This window comes from Acomys minous (assembly GCF_964271855.1).
Source record: "Acomys minous genome assembly, chromosome: 20".
Classification (NCBI taxonomy): domain Eukaryota; kingdom Metazoa; phylum Chordata; class Mammalia; order Rodentia; family Muridae; genus Acomys; species Acomys minous.
In genome coordinates, this window is record NC_140502.1 from 18,406,386 (window position 1) to 18,430,744 (window position 24,359).

At 44.3% G+C, this 24,359-nt stretch overlaps 1 protein-coding gene across 1 annotated transcript; it reads right to left on the reverse strand.

The window, feature by feature from the left end:
* Positions 1–596: 596 nt before the first annotated feature.
* On the reverse strand, positions 597–18,093 carry LOC311591127 (cell adhesion molecule CEACAM3-like; the record flags this gene model as incomplete). Its single annotated transcript, XM_084770494.1, has 7 exons — positions 597–880; positions 1,920–2,267; positions 5,284–5,640; positions 7,017–7,376; positions 10,363–10,722; positions 16,620–16,979; positions 18,030–18,093. The coding sequence occupies 7 exons, from the start codon at positions 18,091–18,093 to the stop codon at positions 597–599; spliced, it is 2,133 nt and encodes a 710-aa protein (XP_084626620.1).
* Between the last annotated feature and the right edge of the window lie 6,266 nt (positions 18,094–24,359).

The following is a 24,359-nucleotide window of genomic DNA, read 5'->3' on the forward strand; positions in this document are numbered from 1 at the left end:
TTACTGTGGAGAGTGTTCTGTCCATTGTCTAGATCTGTGTAGGGGTTTAAGGTTTACCGCCTGTATGAGACAAAGCTCTTTATATCAGAAAAGGAATTATCTCATAGTCAATAAGGCAATTAATCACAAAAATACAACTTAGTTTCTGTTTCATGTCATTTGAATTTTTGATCTTAGTCAATCTGATGGGTGTAAGATGGAATCTCAGAGTCATTTTGATTTGCATTTCTCTGATGACTAACGAATTCTACCAAACCTTCAAAGAGGAGCTAATACCAATACTCTTCAAACTACTCCAAAAGAGAGAAATGAATGGAACATTACCAAATTCTTTCTTTGAGGCCACAATCACATTGATACTTAAACCTCACAAAGACCCAACCAAAAAGGAGAACTTCAGACCAATTTCTCTTATGAACATAGACACAAAAATACTTGCAAAATGAATATAAGAATATATCAAAGATATCATTCAAGATGACCAGGTAGCCTTCATTCCAGGCCTTCAGGGATGGCTTATATATGTAACCTTTTCCAATTTTTGTATCCAATTGATAAAGAAATGTCCACAATCTGCTATGGGATGAGCAGAGGGGTCACTCGTTTATAACAGCCAGGCTGAGTGGGAGACTGGTCTGCAAACTGACTGGGTTGGAGACCTCACACTGATACTCTCCAGCATCCTCCATCCTCACAGGATCTATGGTGAGCTGGCACTTTGTCGGGGACAGCGCCATCCTCTCTGTGAGCTGCAGATTCTGGTTATTGAAGAACCACTGAGTGGAGATTCCAGTGTCGACTGAGAGACAAGTGAGGGTGACAGAGCTCTGGACTCTGATTGTTGTGTTGGTGACATGAACACAGGGCTGTGTCACGGGCTCTATGGAGAAAGAGAGGAGGGGAGCAAATGACAATCATCCTTCAGAGAGCTCATCAGACCCTCTGTAGTCCACAGACACCTCAAAGAGCCTCCATGGTGGAGACATTGGGACTGTGACAACAGACAAATTTCTTCTGCTTTGAGCTTTCCACCCACAGCCTGTGTGACTCTGATTCTGACAATGTCTGATGTGTCTCAATTTTCCTATACTTGAACACATGGTTCATAATCATTGCTGTGTACATGAATCACAGTTAGATATGAGCAACAGCCTGACCTTGGGATGGGAGCAGCTGCTCAAACAAGCAACATCTGTTACCATTTAGCTGCAGAAGAGAGTTCACTGGGCTCGACCCATGAGGGCAGTGAGCTTCTGAAGAACCATCTTCTCTGTCCCTCTCCTTGAGAACATGTCCTTTCCAAAGTCACTTAAGCCCATCAGAACAGTTGGCTTATGATCTGTTACCTTTCCACTGGGACTCAAGAAACAGAGATGCCCAGATGGCCTACATTACTGCAGCTGCCATGGTGGTGCACATCTGCTCCCACACTCTATGAGACTTGGACAGTCAGTAAAGCCCTGTTCCCTATCATCTCTAACAGGAAGTTCAATTCTAGCTCTGAAGAGATGTTTACTTGGGACAAGTAGAGTTGAATCTGTGACAGAGACCTGGACCCTTGACTTCCTGATGTTCACCTCACAATAAGGCAGCCATAGTTCTCTTATCTGGTTGCTACCTGACATCTGCAGACTTTTTCTCAGGGCCAAGTTTATGGTGAGAGCCCCAAGTGTCTGAGGCTAACTGGCACTCTTGGGCTGAATTACCCAACACAGATCTTCCTCTGTAGATGGAGTCAGGTGAGGTATTCTTATATATTTCAGTATTTCTACTCAGTGTGTGCCCTACAATGAGTGCTCAAACTGCAATGTAGAGACACAAAGTAGAAGGGAGGCAGGCATAGTCCACACTTGACAGCCCTGTGTGTGTACAAGGAAATCAACCCCACCCGCAACCAGACATCACTGAGGGTCACTTACTGTATATGTGGAGCTGTCCGTATGTGTCCTGAGTTTCAAGCTGAACATTTAAGGTCCGTAGGGTGTATAATCCAATGTCCTTCTGGGTGACATTGTGTAGTAGCAGTGACCCATTGGGGTACACTGTCTCTCTACCACTGTATGCAGGCCCCAGCATACTTCTATTGGTGGTTATTTCATTCCATGAAATTAAATTTTTGTGGAGAATGGCTACCCCTTTGTACCAGGAAAAGGATCGAAGTTTCTCTGGGATATTATGAACAAGTAGGAGAGCGTTGCTCCCATCAACAATGTTGAGAGGCACCGGTTCGATAATGAGCTGCCCAGTGAAGGAAGGGTGAATGCAGGCTAAAAGGGAGGGTAGAAGGGAAAAGACAGAGATTTTATTAATATTGAGTCTTTTATCATTGGTGAAAAGATGGCCCTGAAAGCCTAAATCTATCACTCAGAGGAGGTTGGGAGTGTCTGTCCACTCAGAGGAAGTAAGCAAATAACAATTTGATGTACCTGATCATATCACTTCCTCTATGTGGATATTGCTCCTCCTGTTGTTTCTACCCTCAGTGTCCTCACATGCCTGCTTACTCTAGGAAAATACTGAAAGGGGTTCCTTCCCTGATGTCTTATTCCTCTTCGGTCCCCCAGGCTTCTTCTTTTGACCTCTTAAATATTCTCCTTTCCTTGTTCCAACCAACCACTCCCTTCATGTCAGTGAGGGATTTATTCTCTGTCTTACAGTCCACTAGAGCTAGGGTCTTGTTAGGAAAACTAGTTTTATGGTTCTGGAAGGTCCAGAGGTTGAATGGGCTCAGATACATGTGGGTGGTGAGAAGGCATGGTGGTGCACACCTTTAATCCCAGCACTCAGGAGGGAGAGTCAGGTTGGTCTCTGTAATATCAAGGCCATCACGGATAGCCAAGGCTACAAAGAGAAACTGTGCCTCAAAAAACCAAAAAAAGTGAGTGGTGAATGAACGTCCCTGGGCCTTGCAAGTCCAGATGTTAATGAAATTCTCATATCTGGAAGTATAAATACTGCTTAAACCTCCATCTCACATTAACCTATTCATTTCAGGGGTGTGGCTGTGTGGGGGCAGGTGTGTATTAGTATATGTGTTTGTGAATGTGTATGAAACCGGTGTGCTTGTCACAGCCCCTATATTGATATCAGAGTACAACTTACGTGAGCTTTCCCTATCCTTCCCCCAGGCTCTGAGCTCACCTCTTCCTCCTCTCCTAACATCCAGCAGTGTTGTCAGTGGGGTGGTTCAGCAGGAGACACTACCAGACACTGTACCCTTTGCAAGGAATTACAGAATGGGGATTCATGTCCCCTGATGCTTGCTGTGCCCTCCATCTTTGGAGAACAACATTTGATCTAGCCCTATCACCAAGCTCTGTCTCTTCCTCCCTCTGAGCTCAGCCTCTTCACACACAGGAGGCCTTCCCAGGGTAATGCTGACTGTTGTCAAGGATGATGTCCTAGACCCATCTCTGTACCTTCCACACATATTTCTTCCTGGTTCAAATCTGGAAGATAGATAGATAATAGATAGATAGATAGATAAATAGATAGATAGATAGATAGATACAAAGACAGATAGATAATAGATAGATGACAGACAGATAGATGATATAGAGATAGATAAGATAGGTAAGGAGAGAGAGAGAGAGAGAGAGAGAGAGAGAGAGAGAGAGAGAGAGAGAGAGAGAGAGAGAGAGAGAGAGAGATTTCAGTCCTCCAGAACACACGCATACAACAAGGCTGATGGTCATCTCTGTGCCTTTTGACAGCAACAGCTCACCTGAGGGCTGCCCTTTCTGTGTTCTAATATGTCCTTTATAACAGAATCCTACCTGAGCACTTAGTTTGTCCTTTGTTCTCAAGGATCTGTAGGGTCCTTTCAGAAGGTGACATGACTGGAAAGAGACCAGCCAAGTGATGCCATGGGAAAGGGACAGAGCCATTATCACTGGAGGAACCATTCAGAGTGCATTGTCATGAATCTCAGGAGCTTCCTGAGTCCAGGAATTGTGCTTGTGCGTGTGAAGCAGGAGGTGACCTGAGTCCTGAAGAGAGAACACTGACTCTATGTGCCTAGGGAGACTTTGAGGGGGACCCTCCATCTTCCTGTGCTTGCTGAGCCATGCGTTGGGTCAGCCCATGCCCTTCCTGGGAAGCACATGTCCTTTGTCTAGATATTCCCATGGAAGGTGCCAGGAGAGACATGTGACTACACAGGATCCTCTGGCAGGGTAGTGCTGCTTAGAAACCCAGGAGCAGCCCCTTTTTGTGAGATGGTAGGGATGGGAGTGGAAACCAGGCTATAGTTAATCTCCTGGCTCCTGGAAATTATTTTCTGGGTGGTGAGTATGTGTCCTTCTATAGCCCTCTAGTGATTACTGGGGGGAACTGCACCTTGGGTCTGGGAGCTGTCCAGATGAACACCTCTGTTACAAAGTGCTTGCAGGAGAGAATTCCAGAGCCGTACCCCTAGAAGAAGTACTTGCAAGGAGGACTTGTCACTTTTACTCTGGCTCTTGGGGACCCCGACCTTCCTGTGGGGTCTCCTGAGTCCATCAGGATAGATAGCTAATGGTGGGAACTCCTTTCCAGCTATTCTCCCTGATGAGTCACTGGAGAAGATGACCAGAGGACCTACCATACCCATGGTTCTCATGGCAGTGTGCTGGCTGGTTCCAGAGGCCAACAAATCCTTTTCCCCTGTCAGCTCGAATAAGAAGGCAAGACCAAGCAGTGACATAAAGCTTCTAATATCATCTGGAGTTCTGCCAGGGATAGAGATTTGGTCTCTGTGAGGAACCCAGGGCTTCCTCAGCCAGGGCCTGCCTGACTCCCAGAGACTTCCTCAGGTCCATGGGCCCAGTGAGGGAGCCAAGTGTGTGGGCTGAGTCTAACATCCTGGAGCTCAGTTTACCCCAGGACAAGTTACGGGTCCTGATCTAATGCTGTTGGTCTACCCCATGTGTGTCCTGTCGTAAGTGCCCAATTCCTAGTGTGGAGACACAATAACAACATTACCTATGTATCTATGTATCTATGTATCTATGTATCTATGTATCTATGTATCTATCTATCTATCTATCCATATCTATATATCTATATCTATATTATCTGTATCTATATCTATGTATCTATGTATCTATGTATCTATGTATCTATGTATCTATGTATCTATGTATCTATCTATCTATGTATCTATCTATCTATGTATCTATCTATCTATCTATCTATCTATCTATCTATCTATCTATCTATCTATCAAGAGCAGGCAGTGTCCAGACCTCACAGTTCACTGGATAAAGCAGGATACAACATACCCATACCCTAGAAATCACTTACTTATTTGAAGTTGCGTGTGTGTTGTTGCAATTTTGAATCCACTGTTTACAGTTTCTAGTGTGTAGAATCCTGTATCTTTCTCAGTGACATTCTGGAGTAGCAGGGATCCATTGGTGTACACTGTCATTTTTCTGCTGTGTGCAGGCCCCCTGATGATGTAATTTGTGGCTGTGCTGTATTGTGCAATTTTTAAATGCTGGTTTCTATAGGCAGCTTTGTACCAGGAAAAGGCTCGCAGATCTTGTGGCAGATTATGAATGTGGAGAAGAACATTTTCCCCTTTACCAACAGTCTGTGGCACTTGACGAATCATGAGTGGGGAAGAGGTGAGAGTGTTACAGCATGTAGAAAGGGAGGCTGGAAGAGAAAGGAGAGAAATACATTAGATGTGATCTTTGTATTTGGTGGAAAGATGGCGACCCCCATACTGACCAGATGGGTTGTCTCATCACTCAGCCAAGAGATACAAGTGTGGATGAGTCTATCTCACATGGTGGAGATCAGCAACATGACATCTTCCATTCCCTCAGTGCCCTGCAATGTGTCATCTCCACTGCATGAATCTCTCTCCTGACGTTTCTCCATGGCTGGCAGACACTGCACACATTCATGCACACTGTACGTTGAGATTCTGCCTACTTTTAATTTCTTTCTCCACAGACCCATTTTTATTCTCTGACTTTTGTTCAGTTTCCTTTGTGGCTTCAGTCAACCCCTGACTCAACCTTCTAGGTGTTCTTGCTGCTCTGCCTTGCAGCTCACAGGTCTAGGAATCAGTGAAGGCAGGGAGCAGTCTGGCTTTCCCAGCTGACTCAAGTCTTGGAAAATGCTAAGAAACTATTCTGGCTGGCTTTTTGAGAGCTTCACACAAGCAACGGTAGATCTGAAACTAGGCAAAGTGACATACACCACACTTGTAATCCCAACCCTAAGGAAGGCAGAACCAGGCAGATATCTATGAGTTTGAGGTCTGCCTGGTCTATAAAGTGAGGGCAGGAACTCCAAGGCTACACAGAGAACCTGTCTAGAAATACCCAAATTTAAAAGACAAGGAGTAGATATGAAAGATGGAACACAAATTTTAAAAATGCCACTACTGATTGATATGGGAGGGTGCAGTTCATTGCAAGGAGTTCCACTCCAGTCCTAAGAGATGCTGGGACTACAAGAAACAAGGCTAAACAAGTAATGAGGAGCAAGCCAGTAAGCAGCACTCCACACTCTCTGCAACAGTTCATAGATTTGATTTATGACTCTCACTTTTGGAGACTATAACCACACCAGTCTGACATGGACAACCAAAACTATTGTCCTCTGTCAGTGATTAGCGATATTAACTAATAGTCCAGCCCTGACAAAACGCTCCCCAGAATAACTAGAAATTGAAACTATGGTGTTTGAGTACAGCCAAGGTTTCCTGGTGGCCACCTCTCTTAGGATGCCATAGTTTCCCCCAACCAGCCCCTACCTTATGCCCACTGGATCTTTCTTAGCAAAGCAGCCTGGAGATCCCCACAAGACTGGGTGGTGTCTGACATCCTAGGCTGAGTTACTTTCCATAAAACCTTACATGATACATTAGTAGAGTCTGATCTATGCCCATTTGTCTCCACCATGTGTGTCTTCCTCTAAGTCCTTACATCTAAACATGAGACAGCATTCCAAGACCAGAAATCACAGCACTGTGTTTCACAGCCCCACCCACCACTGACTGACCACAGACAATCACTTACCATCCACACGGAGTTGCACATGCCTCACTTGAACTTCCAGATCTGTGCTCAGTGTGCGCAGGGTGTAAAATCCAGTGTCATTCCAGGTGACATTTTGGATCAGCAGAGACCCATTGCTGTACACTGTCTCTCTACCACTGTGTGCAGGTCCCACCACACTTGAATTATTGGCTGTTACATACCGAGAAACCTCTTGGTCCTTGAACACAACCACCCCTTTGTACCAGAAAAGCATTCTAAGATTGCTTGGGAGATTGTGAACAAGTAGAAGAACACTTCGCCCTTCAGCAACACGGGGTGGCACCGATTCAATACTGAACTGAGCAGAGGTGGGCGAGCTTCCACAGGGCAAAAAGGAGGCTAGGAAGGAAATGCGACATCCATCAATATTGGGACCTTTTAATTCCACTAAGATGGGGCCCAGGGTCCTGAGCAGTTGTGTCCATTGCTCTGCAGAGGTGTGTGGGTGAGGGTCCTGTCCTACTTCGTGGAGGTCAGCAAAATACTCGCACTTGTCATTTAATCTGTATGGTGCTCTCTCCTCAGGTGTCAACACAGCCCTGGCTCACTGTGCTTTGATCCCTGTTCACACTCAGTGTACATTGGTGGAAGGGGGATGCCTCACTGACTTCCTTCCCCTTGGACTTTGTGCCTGTGCACTCTGAATCTTGTTGTTTTCCTTTAATGGCAGCCACATGACTTCATAGTTTATCATCCACCACTGGCTTCTCTTCCAGTCTGCTTGGAATAGAGTCTTGTGAGAATCATTTTCTGACTTAAATATTCTTGTGAAAAAAATTGTGCCTAGAAAAAAACTCAGATACCTCTGAGGAATGAATGAGAGAATGAATGAAAATTAATGAGAGACTGATGGTCCTAAAGTCCAGCTGGTCAAGGGTTTTACTTATGAAAGGACTCAGCTTTGGGATGAGTGAATACCTCACTTTCACTTAATTCTTTTACTTTTATATCTATTACATATGTGTGTGGATACATGCAGGAATGAACTACATGCATTTCTGCATAGACCTACATATTGGTGGGTGTATACCATAGTACCTCTCTGTGTGGCAGAGGACAACCTTGAGGAGTCAGAGAGTTCTGTCGTCCTATCACATGGGAGCTGAGAATTTACCTCAGGTCCTCTGGCCTGGCAGATTTGCCTTCACTATTTGAAACATCCCACTGGCCTATAATGGTCAATTTTTTTCTGAGTCACTCCATCATAGTTGGGAATAGCACTCTGTAAAATATAGTGGCCAATGTGATTGACTTTGAGTAGAGAACAATCTGGCTTTTGTGCACACCCTTTACCGTTTCCTGTTCACTGAGAACTTCCTGCTGCTGAACCTCTGTCCACCTCTGTGTCAACCCCATTCAGGGGTAAGCAGACACTTTGAAGTCCTTCAGACTCTTGTCCTCCCTGGAGACTCTGGCCGAGTCTGAGCTGTGCCCTGCCACACACTCTCATGGAGTTTTTCTCCTCACTTAGGGTACCAGCCCTTGGCCACCGTGCCCCTTGTATGGTGGAACATTGGAGGCTCCACAGTCTGGTGCACGTGCCATCCTTGCACAATGTAGAGGAGCTTCTGCTTCAGCATCTCTGTGGTCCTGCCTCTTTCTCAGATGAATCTGCACTGAGACCAAAATCTCTCCCAGAGTCACATGGCTGTAGATGGGGTGCTTGTCTGAGGCACTGTTGTCTCCACCCTTCAGTGTTGCCAGATGATTCTCTCCCTTTCCTTCTCTTTATGTTTCAGTCTCCAGACTGCACAGTGAGCAATTGGCTGCTAAGCACCCCTGTGAGCCAGAATCCAACATCTCGCTCCAGGACTGACCTCTGGTTTGTACTAGCCTTGTCTCTCTCACATTCAAGAAGGGGACCCTGTGCTCCCTATGCATCCTTGGTGACACAGAAACTCCATTGGGCACAAAGTGACCCCCATGTCCTCAGGTCTGGCAATGTGGGATTTGTACATAGCCAAAAGATGGCAGAGATGTCTGTGAGGGCTGGGAATGGACCAGGAGGATGACACCAGGAATAGGACAGTTACCAATTATCACTAGTTTAACCATTCAGGGTGTGACCCAGGACAGACATTCAGAATCAGTTAGTTGTACCAAGAGATTCATGTTCTGTGTTCGCCAGAAGGTCACCTGAGGCCTGGAGAGGAGTGAGCTCATTTTGCTGTGGAAGATTTCAGTGAAGAACCTGAGTTGCAGCCTCCTGTGTTGTCTGAGATGTTGTTCAGGTCTGCCTATATCCACCCTGACTTTTTAGGGATGCCTCAGTCCTTTGGCAATTCCCTTGTCATCACTCTCTCCCCAACTCTAGATGCTAGAGGGGAGCGATGTTAAACAGGGTCCCCTAGTACTTTTCTGGAATACAGGAAACAGCCAGTAACTTAAACATTCGTTATGAGAGGGACCTCCATGTCTGTTGGGACAGAAATGGAAACCATTTCTTTCATCTTCTCCAGGAAGCCAGCTTCTCAGTGTTTGACTGTGCACTCTTACTGTCCCCAGTGATTAATAGGATGCCTGAAGCTCATGTCTGGGATCTGTCATGACTAACAGAGCCTGTTAATATTTGGTGACAGGAGAGAATTCCCTTGGCTGCAGCTCAGAGGACAAGTACTTGCCAGGAAGACCTTTGTCCTTTGTTCCTCCCTTTGGGTATTTTGAACTTCCTATGAGGTCTCATAAGTCGATGCGGACAGTTGGCTCATGGCCTGCTGTTCATGCCAAGTCTCAGGAGGTGCCCAGTTGACTTTGCTTATCTGAGTCTCTCAATTCAGTGCACCTGCTGGTGTCCCAAGTAATATGGATGGACAACAACCATGGTTCTCTGTCAGCTGCAACAGCAAGACTCCAGCACTTGCAAAATATTTTCAGGATCACTTGTAGTCCAAGCTAGAACAGAGGTTTGGAGCCAGGACTTCCTGGTGTTCACTTCTCTGTTAGAACACAAATCTGCCTGTTGTCAATAGGGTCTTTCTCAATACCATGTTCATGATGAGAACCTCTAGAAACTAGACTGAGTCCAATGCTAATTGACTAAGCAATCCTTTCCTATCATCCTTTCTCTCTCATCTCTCTCTCCCCCTGTACCTATCTCTCTCTGTCTCTGTCTGTCTGTCTCTCTTTCTCTGTCATCTATGAAATTGGAATTAGAAAAAGAGTCTAATCTATGTCTAATTTCTATACCATGCATGTACAGCACTAAGTGCTCAAAATCTAACAAAGGGACACAGTACAGAGGCAGAGAGGTCACATGCCATGCATGACAGTCCTGTGTGTCTAAGCCCCACCCAGCATTTTTGACTAATCATAAACAATCACTTACCACCCACCAGGAGTTGTACATGTACCACTTCGTCTTTCATATCTGTGCTCAGAGTTCGTAGAGTATAGTATCCAGTGTCCTTCTGGGTGACATTATGGATCAGCAAGGATCCATTGCTGTACATGGTCTCTCTACCGCTGTGTGCAGGTCCATCCACACTTTCATTCTTTGCTATTACATACCGAGAAACCTCTTCGTTCTTGAACACCGCTACCCCCTTGTACCAGAAAAGGGCTTGAAGCTTCTCTGGGAGGTTGTGAACCAGTAGAAGAACGTTTCCTCCTTTAGCAACATTAGGAGGCACTAATTCAATGGTGGGCTGAGCAGAGGTGGGAGGGCGTCCACATGTCGAAAGGGAAGCTAGAAGGAAAGATAGAGATCCATTTAGATCTTTTGTATTTGGTTAAGATGGATCCCTGTGTCCTGAGATGTGTTCATTCCTCAGCCAAGCTGTGTGGGTGAGCGTCTTCCTACCCTACATTATGGAGGTCAGCAAATTACTTCCATAAATTCAGTGTGGCTGCACTTGGCATTTTGTGAACATGGAGCTCTCACTTGGGTATTAGTATAGCTCTAGCTCAGTGCCCTCATTTCCCTGGTCACACTCCATGTAGATTGATATTGGGTGATTACTCCACTATTCCCTTCCCTACAAGATCAGGAACGTCACTCTCTAATTTTTTTTGTTGTTGTTCTGTTCCACTTGTAGTTTCTTCAACACCTACTTTACGTTTAGCTTCATTTACGTTAAGCTAACTATGACTAGGTTATTGTGAGAACTGAGATCTGTATACTTTAAAAAATACTGCTCTTAAAAATTCAGGCATTCTACCTGCCATTAAGGAGATGAAAAGGAAGGAAAACATAATTTCTTGCAGAAGTTTCAATTATCAACATTCAATTTTCCTGGCCCCATCAGTACCTTCAATTCCAGGCATGGCAGCCATTATTGACTACAAAGACAGTAGCCACAATGGACTACCAGAGGCCTGCAGCCATCACAGACTCACAGACCTACCTGCAAACCCAGAGGCCTACTGCTATCATGATCCACCAGAGCTGCCAACACTAGAGAAAGCCAGATGATGAAAGGTCAGTGTAAGAACACACTCAACAAAACGAGAGCAATATGTCACCAACAGAACCCTTTTATCCTATGAAAACAAGCCATGGATATCCTAACACAGTAAAAGAGCAAGAAAACTTCCTTAAATCTAATCTTGTGAAAATGATAGAGGCCTTTAAATAGGAAATGAATAAATCCCTCAAAGAAACTCAGGAAATATAATCAAACAGGTGAAGGAAATGAATAAATCCCTTAAAGAAATTAAAAAAACAAGCAAACAGGAGAAGGAAATGAATAAAACTGTCAAAAACATGAAAATGAACATAGAAGCAATAAAGGAAACACAAACTGAGGCAATCCTAGAAATCGAAACCTAGGAAAGAGAACAAGAACTACAGACACAAGCATCACCAACTGAATACAAGAGATGGGAGATAGGATATTCGGATTAGAATATATGATAGAAGAAACTGATACATCAGTCGAAGAAAGTGCTAAGTCTATAAAATTCTAATAGAAAACATGCAGGGAATTTGGGACACCATGAAAAGACCAAACGTAAGAATAATACAAAGAGAAGAATGACATTCCCAGCTTAAAAGCCCAGAAATCATCTTCAACAAAATCACAGAAGAAAAATTTCCTAACCTAAAGAAAGAAATACCTATAAACATACAAGAAGCTTATAGATCATGAGACATATTGGACTACAAATAACATCCCCATTGGGTGTGGTGATGCGTGCCTGCAGTCAGTACTCAGGGAAGCAGAGGAAGGTGCATTACAGTGAGTTTGAGGCCAGCCTGCTCTACAAAGCAAGCCCAGGAAAGTCAATGCTACACAGAGAAACCCTGTCTTGAAAAAATGAAAAACCAAAAACAAAAATAAATTAATGAATAAATAAAATCCCTCAACACATAATAATCCAAACACTAAATCTACATAAAAAGAATAAATGTTAAAAGCCACAAGGGATAAAAGCAAAGTGACACATAAAGGCAGAGTATTAGAATTATACCAGACTTCTCAACAGAGACTCTAAGAGCCAGCAGGGCCTGCTCAGATACCATGAAGACACTAACAGAGCCCAGATACTAGCCCAGACTACTATATCCAGCACAACCTTAATTTACTATAGATGGAGAAAACAAGATATTCCATGGCAAAATCAAATTTAAAAATATCTATCCACAAATACAGCCCTACAAAAAATACTAGAGGCAAAAAAAATCCAATCTAAGTAGATTAACTACACCAAGAAAATCCCCACAGGAAATAAATAATTCCACACCAGCAAAAACAGAATAAGAAGAGCAAAGAAAAACATACACATTCACACCACCAACATCAAAGTATCTGGAATTAAAAATCATTGGTCATTAATACCACCTAACATCAATGGATTCAATTTCCCAATAAGAAGACATGGGTAGCAGTGTGGCTTAGAAAACAGGATCCATCCTTTTTCTGAGTACAAAAACAGCACCTCAGCAACAAACATAAACATTATCTCAGAATAAAGGGCTTGAAAAAAGTTTTCAAAGCAAATGTACCCAAGAAGCAAGCTTGAATAGCCATTCTACTATATAAGATAATATACTTTCAGGCAATATTAATCAAAAGAGATAGGAAGGGACATTTCTTACTCATCAAAGGAAAAACTCACCAAGAAAATGTCACAATTCTGAACATCTATACCCCAAACGCAAAGGCACACACATTCTTAAAACAAACATTAATAAAGCTTAAATCACACAAGGAACCCCACACTTTAATAGAAGGAAACCTCAACACTCAGCACAGCATCTCAAAAACCTTCTTCAAAATTGAGAATAGAGATGGTCACAAGGAAACCCAGAGGTAAACCCAGACACCAATTGACACCTAACTTTTTACCAAGAAGCCAAAATCATACAATGGAAAAAAGAAAGAATCTTCAACAAATGGTGCTGTTCTAACTGGATGTCTTCATGCAGAAGACTGCAGATTGACCTATACCTATCACCCTGCAAAAAACTCACTTCCAAGGGGATCAAAGACCTCAACATAAGAACAGGTACACTAAATCTATTGCAAGAGGAAGTGGGCAATATCATTGAACTTATAGTAGAAGAGACAGCTATCTCAACAGAACATCAATAGCTTAGGCACCAAGAGCAACAATTAATAAATGGAACTTCATGAAACTGTAAATCTTTTACAGGCAAAGGACACTGTCAATAGAAAAAAATGGCAGCCTACAGAAAGAGAAAAGCTTTTCCCCAACCCTACATCTGACAGAAGTCTAATATCCAAAATATATAAAGAATTCAAGAAATTAAACACCAAGAAACCAAAAAACCCAATTTAAAAATGGAGTACAAAGGCCAGGCATAATGAAACACCCCTGTAATCCCAGTATTCAGGAGGCATAGGCTGGTGGATCACTGTGAGTTCAAGACCGGCCTGGTTTATAAAGAACAGCCAGAGCTCCATAGAGAAACAATGTCTCAAAAAGCCAAAAAAGGGGGTGTTACACAGCTAAACAGAAGTTTCTAAACAGAGGGATCCCTAATGGATGAGAAGCACTTTTTAAAAAATGGTTCAATATCTTCAGTTATCAGGGAAACACAAATCAAAACAATTCCAAGAATCCATCTTACACCTGTCAGAACAGCCAGGATAAAAATTCAAGGGACAGGACATGCTGGTGAAGACGTTGAACAAGGGGTACACTCCTGCATTGTTAGTGCAAGTGCTAACTTATACAATCATGGTGAAAATCAATAAGGCATTTTCTCAGAAAATTGGGAATAGGTCTACACCAAGACCCAGCTACCCTATTCCTGGGTATATACCAAAAGCTGCTCCACCATACCACAAGTGCACTTGCTGAACTACATTCATAACAGATTTATTGATAATAACCAGAAACTGGAAACAACCTAGATGTTTCTCCACTGAAGAATGTATAAAGAAAATGTATACTTACACAATGCAATACCACCCACCTATTCAAAAGAAAGATATCATGCTATTTGGAGGTGAATTCATGAAACTAGAAACGATCATCCTGAGTGAGGTCACCCAAATCCAGAAAGAAGTGCATGGAATGTGCTCACTTGTAAGTGGATATTAGCCATAAAGTACAGGATAACCATGATACTATCCACAGACAGAAAAAAGCATGATGATCCCTAGGGAAGATGCTGAATTTCACTCAGAACATGCAATAAAATAAACATCTGAAGTATATAGGGGAGGGAACTGTGTGGATGAGGGGGTGAGAAGTGTAATGGAGGGGAATAATGTGTTCAGAGAGTAGGAGGAGGACTGGGAGAGAGAGCAGAAATGGGGGCTTCCTGGGACATGGGATGTCCCAGGTATCTATGGCCTTTGCTGAGACTACTAGCACTGAGGATTATAGAGCCTAAAGTGGCCATCTCCTGTAGCCAGGTGGGACTTACAGTGGAGAGAGGGGGACACCAGCCCACCCATAAAACCTTTGACACAAAATTTTTCTTACCTACATGAAGTGCAGGGGTAAAGGAGTAGAGATCGAAGGAATGGCAAACCAATGACTGGCCCAATGTGAGATCCACCCTGTAGGAAAGAGCCAACCCCTGACACTATTAATGACACCCTCCTATGCTGGCAGGCAGGCACCTAGAATACATGTCTTCTGAGAGGCTTCATCCAGCCTCTGATGGAAACATATGCAGAGACTCACAGATAAACAATAGGCAGAGCTCAGTGAGATTTGGGGGGGGGGAAGAATGGGAAGAAGAATAGAGCTGGTTGGTTCAACTACACCACAAGAAGACCTACAGAGTCAATGATCTGAGTCCGTGGGGTCTCAGAGAGACTGAACCACCAACCATAGAGCATGCATGGGCTGGAACTAGGCCCCTTACACATACGTGGTCAATGTGCAGTGTGGTCAACATGTGGCTTCCCTAACAATGAACGTGGAGGCTGTCTCTGACTCTGTGGCTTGCCTTTGGATCCCATTCCCCTAGCTGTGCAGCTTTGTGAGGTGAAAGTGGGAGAGGATGTGCTTAATCTGGTTGCCATTTGAAGTGCCTGAGTTGGTTATTCCCTTTTGGGGTCCTCCTGTTTTCTGATAAGAAGGAAAAAGGGGATGGAGAGATAGCTCAGAGGTTAAGAGCACTGGCTGCTCTTCCAAAGGTTCTGAGTTCAATTCCCAGCAACGACATGGTGGCTCACTACCATGTATAATAAGATCAGGTGCCCTCTTCTGGTACACAGTTGTATATGCAGACATAACATTGTATACATAATAAATAAATACATAAATAAATAGGAAAGGGGAATCTAGGGGGGGCATGAGGGTGGGACTGGGAGGTGAGGAGAAAGGGGACTGTGATCCGGCTGTAAAGAGGTTAAATAAACAAATTAATGAAAAGTATCACCTCTCAAAACAAATTTCAACACCTATGGAAAATGAATGAATGAATGAATGAAATCTCAGACCATGCAGCACTTTCCATGCTTCCTGCTGTCCCTCTCCCTTCTTTCTTTACTCTTCAGTCCTTGAGTCCACATGGTGAGCTACAAACTGCTGAGCATCCATGTGCCCTGAGAGAACCCCCGTTCAATGCAGGACTGCCCTCTGCTGTGTCCTGGGCTTGGTCTGTCAGCAACAATTAGAGACCCTCAGCATTTCCTGTGTGAAACAGAAAACCAGCTGTGCATCCAGTCTGACCTGTGTTTCAACGGTCTGGAAACATGGAGTTTGCTCTCAGCAAGCATGTGGCAAAAATGCCTGTGAGGGATCCAAAAGAACCAGCTGAGTGATGAGTAGGGGAGAGGACTGACCCATTCTCACTGCAATCACCAGTCAGGGTTCTGACACAGAACAGAGGCCCAGAAGCAGATGTATCAGGAGCCTCTCATACCCCGGGTGTGTGAGAGGAGGTGACCTGAGTCCCTGAAAGAGGTCTCTGAGCTCCACCATCGCATGCAGGGCTTCAAGACGATGCTACCACTCTCTCAGCTGTGTGATGGGTCTGCACATATGTTCACTGAGCCTTTCGGAAGTGCCTTGGACCTCTGTCTAGGTAATTCCCTTAGGAATTTCCTCGTTCCCAAAGAAAATACATAAAGGGAGGAAGTGAACATGATACCTTGGCAATGTGTGTGTCTGATGGAATCAATTCCCCCGCCCCAGCAGCTAGAGTGAATCACTTACTGTACACTTGGAGGTATACGGATGTTGTTGATGCAGTTTCTACTTGACAATTATAGGTTTTAAGAATGTAGAATCCTGTGTCCTTCTGGGTGACATTGCGGATCTGCAGAGATCCATCAGTGTAGATTGTTTCTCTGCCACTGTCTGCACGTCCTGTCATATTTCCTTCAACGTTCCCTGCATATAGTGCAATCACGTGGCTCTTTTTTATTATCTCTTTGAACCAGACAAAGGCTAGAAGATTGTCTGGCAGATTTTTAGGAAGGAGAAGGACATCTTCTCCTTCAAATACGTGCTGTGGCACTAATTTAATGGTGACATTGGTAGTGGTAGACAGGTGCCAACATGTTAAAAGGGAGGCTAAAGGGAAAGAGAGAGAAAAATCAATCAATATTGTGTGGGTGTGATCATCACTCAAGTGTTTGGGTAGGGGTGCACCTACCCACCTTAATAGAAGTGAGCAGTATGACCACCATTCCCTCAGAGTCTCTCACTGTGTACTTACCTCTCTTAGAAATTCTCTGCTCAAGTGTTTGCCTGGCTCGCCCTACAGTGTCTTTATATTTGGTGTGAGGATGCTTCACTGACCTCTTTCTCTAGAATGTCCTCACGTTCTGACTTTCTCCTTTCCCTTTGAGGTACCAGGCAGCCCCTTACATCATCTTGCAGATACTCTGACTTCTGGTCCACTATGACCAGGGCTATGTGAGGACAGGGGTTAGTCTGCCATATTAAGATGATTAACTTCCTGAAAAAGACTTGGGCATGAATGGAGAAAGGAAGGAAGGAAGGAAGAAAGGGAGGAAGGAAAGAAGGGAGAAAGAAAGGAAGGAAGGAAGGGTGTGTTCATGGGTTAATCTACATAGTCCCATGTTTGTAGCAAACAACAAACAATTATACTCAATGGCAATTTAAATATTCCTGTATTTCTTATTTATTGTATGTGTGGGTTTGTGAAGGCTCATGTCTTAGTGTGTGCACATGAAAGTATATGCCACTACAAGAGTGTAAAGGGAAGAGAAGAGCCTGCATGAATCTGTTCTCTCATCTGCCTCGTGGGAGCTGAAGACAACTGAATTCAGGTTGTCATGGGCTCCACACACTGAGCCATTTTGATGGACACTCCTGTTTGATTTCTATTTGAAGAGTCACCCAGTCATGGTTTGGAACATCAGTCTTCAGAACAGAGCAGCCACCGTGACTTGGTTTGAGTAGGGAACATTGGGGCTCTTCTCTCCTCATCACTACCTGTCCCTGGAGAGCTTCAGGAGGCTGAATCTGCACTTTTTGCCCTATAACTTGAAGGAGAAGCCCTGAGTCTCATCTAGGGTTCCTGTCATCTTTAGAAGACTCAAGCCTGACTCTAAATTCTCTTCCACCCACACACAGTCAGGGATTGGGGACACTTACCAGTAAGTAGGAGTCCGTGCCAGGGGTTACACTCTTTGAAGGAAAGCACAGAGGACACTGCCATCAGACTTCTCACTGTGATGCCCTCTGAGGAGAAGAGCTTAAGATCCAGCAAGGCTCCCAGGCTCTGCTGTCTTTCCTCCCTCTGAGCTGATTGTCTTCTCAGGCAGGAGCACTTCACAGAATCCCACAGACTGGGACTGTGAGTGGTGGGGTCTTTGTCCAGGGAGCTGCTCTGTCCCTTCCACTCTCAGTGCTGCCCCAGCATCCTTCTCAACTTTTCTCTTTAAGTTTCTCCCCCAAGCAACACATTGAGCAACAAGGCTGATAAGCATCCCTGTGACCTCAGAAAACAACAGCTCATCCCAGGCCTGATATCTGCCATGTCCTGGCCTTGGGTCTGTCAACCAAAAAAGTGAGACTCTATCATGTTTTTGTGTCCTTGTGACGCAGAGAGAAAGCGGAGCAAACAGTCTGCCGTGGGTCCCATTTCTCTGGTAATATGGGATTTCCCATCAGGACGGTGACAGAGATGCCTCTGAGGGCTTGGAAGAGACCAGATGAGTGATGGCCAAGGATGAAGATCAATCCTTTATCACTGATGTCACCAGTCAAATTCCTGATCCAGGAGAGAAGCCCAGGATCGTTTGTGTGAGGAGTTTCACTTCCTCAGTGTTGGGGAAGAAGTCGTCAGTGTGTCCTTGAAAGGACTGTGGGCTCCCTCTTCCTATAGAGGGTGTCAAGGCAGCCTTCCCACATTGTGTTGGGTGAGGATATGTGTTGAGAGTGCCTACGTTCTCTCTAATTTTCTTGATCAACTCTGTCCTGGTCTAAATTATTTCCCTGCATTAATCCTGTATTCCCCTATGTAAGATACTGGGAAAGAGGGGACTTCAGGGCTCCTGAGACAGGGGTGTTCTCAGACAATAGAAACTGAGCAGGGTCTAGGGAGAGAGTTCCAGGTTAGTAGGGACAGCATGGATACCAGTCTCCTAGGTAAGGTCATGGCTCAGGGAAACAATGTTTCTGAGTGTTGAGTGTGTGTCATGATATTGCCTCCTGGTGATCAATGGGAGAACTGAAACCTCATGTCTATGCCAACAGCAGCAATGGTCCACAGGTGAAATGTGACCTGCCCTGGTCCTTTCAGCACAGGTTGGATGTATATCCTGTCATCCTGCCTACTGTGCTCTCCAGAACTCCTGTTTCCATCTACTGTAGAGTTGATTTAGACAAGTTTCCAGAATTTTCTTGGAAGCCCTGGACTAAAGGTAGAATAAGAGTTGATACAGAGGAGGAGCCTTTTGCTCAGATAATTTCAGAGAAAAGTTCTAGAACATTGACTCTGTATTAAAAGGATAGCAGACTTACAGAGGGTCTGTACCTTCACTTGCTGGCTCATCCCTACTTTCTAAATCATTCCTAGTTTTTGCCTACTTGGTGCTTAGGGATCTGCTCTTGACTACAGAAAACATTGATTCAAATGGATGTGTCCTCTGCTCTTCCTTACACACTGATCTAGGTCTCTTTTTGTTGCTGTGATAAAAATCCCTGAGGAACAGCACCTAAAGAGAGAGCAAAGACTACATTTCCCTTCTGGGTCTGGGTCAATTTGTAGTACTGAAAGCAGTCAAGAAAGAAAACAGGATACTGGCTGGCTCATCCACTGGCTGGATCTCTGGCTCATGATTAGCTAGCTAATTTTCTGACATAACTATGGACAATCTTCCTAAGGATAGTGCTGCCCACAGTGGCTTGGTCCCTCCTTCATCAATTAAGATAATCCCTCACAAACATGTCCACGGCCCAACCTCCTAAGCGTGTCAAAACTCTTTTCTCCCAAGGCAACTCTGGGATGTGTCAAGTAGGCTAACTATAAGACTGTTTCAGACTGTTAAGTCATCCTTGTCCACTGGGAGACTCCAAAAGAAGGTCCCCATTCTCCAAGTAAATGTCCCTTTCTGTTTCCTGAAGTCATCACAAGCACTGGTGTCCACACCCTTCACAGCTCCACTCTCAGAGTTAGGACCCAGCTCACAGCATCTCTCCTGGGTTTCACTTTTCCCATTTCCATACTGCTAAGCTCAAAGAACCCTGATGCCCTTCACTGACATTGTGAGGAGTAGTTGAAACAGCATCACCAAAACCCTGCTTTCATCCTGACTCAGGACAAGCTTCCCAGGAACATACATCACCTCACTCTTCAGGCTCCAATTGAATCAGGGCAGAAGCTGTAAGCATTTGGGGTAAAAGAGCATGAGCAAGGTTCAAGGCTCTGATTGGTCCTTCTGTGTCTTCAAGAATGAAATTGTGAACGCAAATAGAGGGGACAGGAAGGCATTAATGAGTGACTGAAAGAAAAACCTACTTGAGCTAAAGTACATGGTTCACAAACGGTGGGTCTTCCTACTTGGAAAAATACCCCCACTCATATTTAAGACCAATAGAAGGTTAACCAGAAGAAATTAGAGATACAGTGAGAGATGAAAGAAATGGGGCTGGAGTTTCATGAGAGTATTTGGAATTTTTTTTTGCCCATGAGCATCAGTTGGTAATTTACTTTTCTATTCATAAGGCTTTGCCTCAAAGGTCAGTTCTAATATTTTAGAGTTCCACTTACCAGGACTACATTTCTTGGCTGTGGTCCCATGGAGAGCAGTGACTGAGTTAGAGACTAGGCAGATATAGGTTTCTCTATTATTAGGAGAGCTGTTCGGGATAAAGAACTCTTAGGACTATGACAGGGAGTCGCCATTGGTAAGCTAAGTGTACTGTGTAGCTGGATGAGAGACTGCATGTCAGGAGAGGTTGAAGTTTGCCCGTAGATGGAAATGAATATCTGAGGACGATATAACCAGGGTCTCTGGATCATCTAGAGCAAACAGAATAAAGCCACATGTGGAGTCAGAATGGTGAAGGGGAAATTCTGGTGTGTAGAAGGCTATGGTATCTGTGCTACAACCTCCGTTAAGTATAGTTATTTATTGATACATATGTATCTGTACACCACAAGCATACCTGGTATCCACAGAAGTCAGCTGTGACCATTGTATAGATCCCCTGAATCTCAAGTTAAAGATGGTGTTGAGCTGCTGTGTGTGTACTGGGAACTGAACTTGGGTCTTATATAAGAACATCCAGTACTCTTAATCATTGAGCCTTCACACCAGCCCTCCAAGGTAGATGTTTTCAGAGGCAGATATGACTGGTAACGGGTACAGAGAAAGAATTTGGTAGAACTATGGCAAGAAGGGACATGTGAGTTTGGCATATCTGGGGTAAGGATTTAGGACACTAACTTCCTCCATATGAGACCATTGCTTCTAATACTCAAGGTCTAAGGCCAATCCATGCAGGATTACCTCTCCAAAATGCACAATATTGTGACATGAGAGGCAGACAGTAAAGAGGCAGAAATCAGTGACTCCCTAGGCAGAGAGTCCCTGTGTTAGAGACAGGATCTACTGAAGGAGGAGGACTAAGCAAAGCACTGACCCTTACTTTCCAGAAGTAGAGACATCAGCACACCAGAGAACACATGATATCCTGTCTAGTATATGACCTTTGGATTTCTGGAATTCTGCTGAAATATTCCATACTGAGGTGGCTTAGTTCTGGAGTCAAACCTAATCGCGTGTTTGTTCTCATTTCTGGACCAGATGTCCTGTCAATCTGCTGACCACCGCGATTAACATCAGCTTCTCTCCATTCCAGACATGTGAGAAGGCCTCCAGGGTGGAGACACTGAATACGTGACTGCAGACAGACAGCTTCTGCTTTTTCACATGTACCACTGTGACCATTCAAGCCTGATGTGTTCACTGTATTGGCTGTATCTCATTTCCCTAATGATATTACATGGCTGGGGTGTGTGAAGAAAGGAGACTTCCTCTCCACTAAGTGTTACTTCTCTTTTTAAATTTTGTTTAATTATTTTATTCAGATTATATCTCAATTGTTCTCCCATCCATTCCTCCCTCGCTCCTGCTTTCACCCTATTCCCCTCCCCCATGTCTGTGACCAAAGGGGACTTCTGCCGTCAGTATATGGTTGTAGGCCATCATGTCTCATCTTGGTAGTCTGCTAATTCTTTCTCTGAGTGCAACGAGGCCTCCCCTCTATGAGGAAGTGGTCAAGTATGGGACAGCAGAGTTAATATCTAAGCCTGTCGCCATTCTCCACTCAACTGTGGAGAATGTCCTGTCCATTGGCGACATCTGAGTATGGGTTTGATATTTACTCCATGTATTGTTCTTTGTTGTTGCAGTAGTTTGAGCAGACCTCCTTGTCCCAGATATGCCCATCATGCTGTTCTTCTTGTAGACTGGGACTTATCATTGAAAAGAGGTAGGTTAGAGGCTGTGTGGTAGGGGAGATGGAAGTTTGCCACTAGATGAAAATGGATATCTGAGGAGGACATAACCAGGGTCTCAGGGTCATCTGGAGCCAACAGAATAAAGCTACAGATGATGTCAGAAGGGAGAAGGGGAAATGCTGGTCTGTAGAAGGCTATGGTAGAAGGCTACATCCTTCGGTAAGTAGAGTTATTCTTGGCTGCATAGGTAACTGTCCATCACTTACCGGCCTGGTGTCAACAGATGACAAATAGGGACATTGGATCCCCTGAACCTCAACTTAAAGATAGTGGTTACCTGCTATGTGTGTGCTGGGAACTGAACTTGAGTCTTCTATAAGAGCATCTAGTGCTCTTAACCTCTTTGCCATCTCTCCAGCCCTCCCAGGTAGATCTTTTCAAAGACAGATCTCACTGGTAAAGGGCACAGAGCTATAACTTGCTGGAACAATGGTAGGAAAGGACATATGAGTTTGGCAGCTCTGGGATAAGGATTTAGGACACTAACGTTTTACATATGAGACCATTGTTTTCAATACCCAGGATCTAAGGCCAATCCATGCAGGATTACCTCTCCAAAATACACAGTAGGGTAAGATGAGAGGCAGACAGTTAAGTTGTTTGAAACCATCACCTCCTTGAAAAGAGAGTCCCTGGATAGATACAGGATCTATTAAGGAGGAGGACAAAGCAAAAGCAAAGTCCTATAACCTACTCTTCAGGAGTAGTGACATCAGCACACAGAGAACACATGATTTCGTGTCTAGACCATGACTTTTGGATTCTTGGAATTCTGCAGAAGTGCTCAATACTGAGCTGTCTTATTTCTGGCGTCAAATCTAACTCTGTTTTTCTCACTTCCGGGACCAGATGTACCCTCAAGCTGCTGATTAACACCAGCTTCTCTCCACTCCAGACCCCTAGAAGGCATCAAATGTGGAGACAATGAATACCTGACTGAAGACAGACAGCTTGTTCTCTTTTTCACATCTGCTACTGTAGCCTGTCAAGTCTGATGTGATCCCTGTTTTGATTGTATCTCCATTCCCCAATGATACTACACAGCTGTGGGGTATGAGGAAAGTAGATTTTCTCTGCAATAAGTGTTAATGCTTTTTTAAAAAAGAAGCTAGCCTGCCTGTATCAAACCAGGTGGCAGTGGGGAGATCAGAGCACTAGGACATAGTCTGGTGGCTACAAGGCACCTGCCAAGAGCAGACAGCTCACTCCCACAGAACAATTCAGTTGGCAGTGATAGACAGCAGATGCGTATGCACCCAGGTATACTCTAGTGGTGACCATGGAGATTCTGTGGTAACTGCCTTTCCAGAAGTCAAATCCTGAACCTTTCTCATGCTCTTTTACCCCAAAAGTTCACAGCTCCTGACTTGTCTCAGTTTGTGATTGGCTTACACTCTGATTCAAATGTTATCAGAAGGCGGAGATGATATTTGTGCCTGGGAATCTTGTGCTGAGTCAGGATGAAAGCAGGTTTTGGTGATGCTGTTTCAGGTACTGCTCATGAAGTCAGTGGTGGACATCAGGGTGTCCATGAGCTTTGGATCGAGGCAGTGGAAAAAGTGAAACCCGGGGTAGATGCCATGAACTGTGTCTTAATTCTGAGGGTCCATCTGTGAAGTGCTGTGGACAGCAGTGCTTGTGAGGAGTGCTAGGAACAGAGAGTGATATTTCTTTTGCAGTCTTGCAGTGGACAAAGAGAACTTAACAGTATGAAACAGTGTGGTAGGGAGCCAAGTCGACACATCCCAGAGTTGCTTAGGGCAAAAGAGTTTCAACTGAATAACTTCTTTATGCTGTTGGGCTGTGAGGGATTGTCTTAATTGATGCAGGAAGGGCAAGGCCACTAGAAACAGCACTATCCATAGTAGATTGTCCCTGTTTATAAGAAAGATAGCTAGGTAATAATTAGCCTGAGATCCAGCCAGTGGATGAACCAGTCAGACTCCCATTTACTG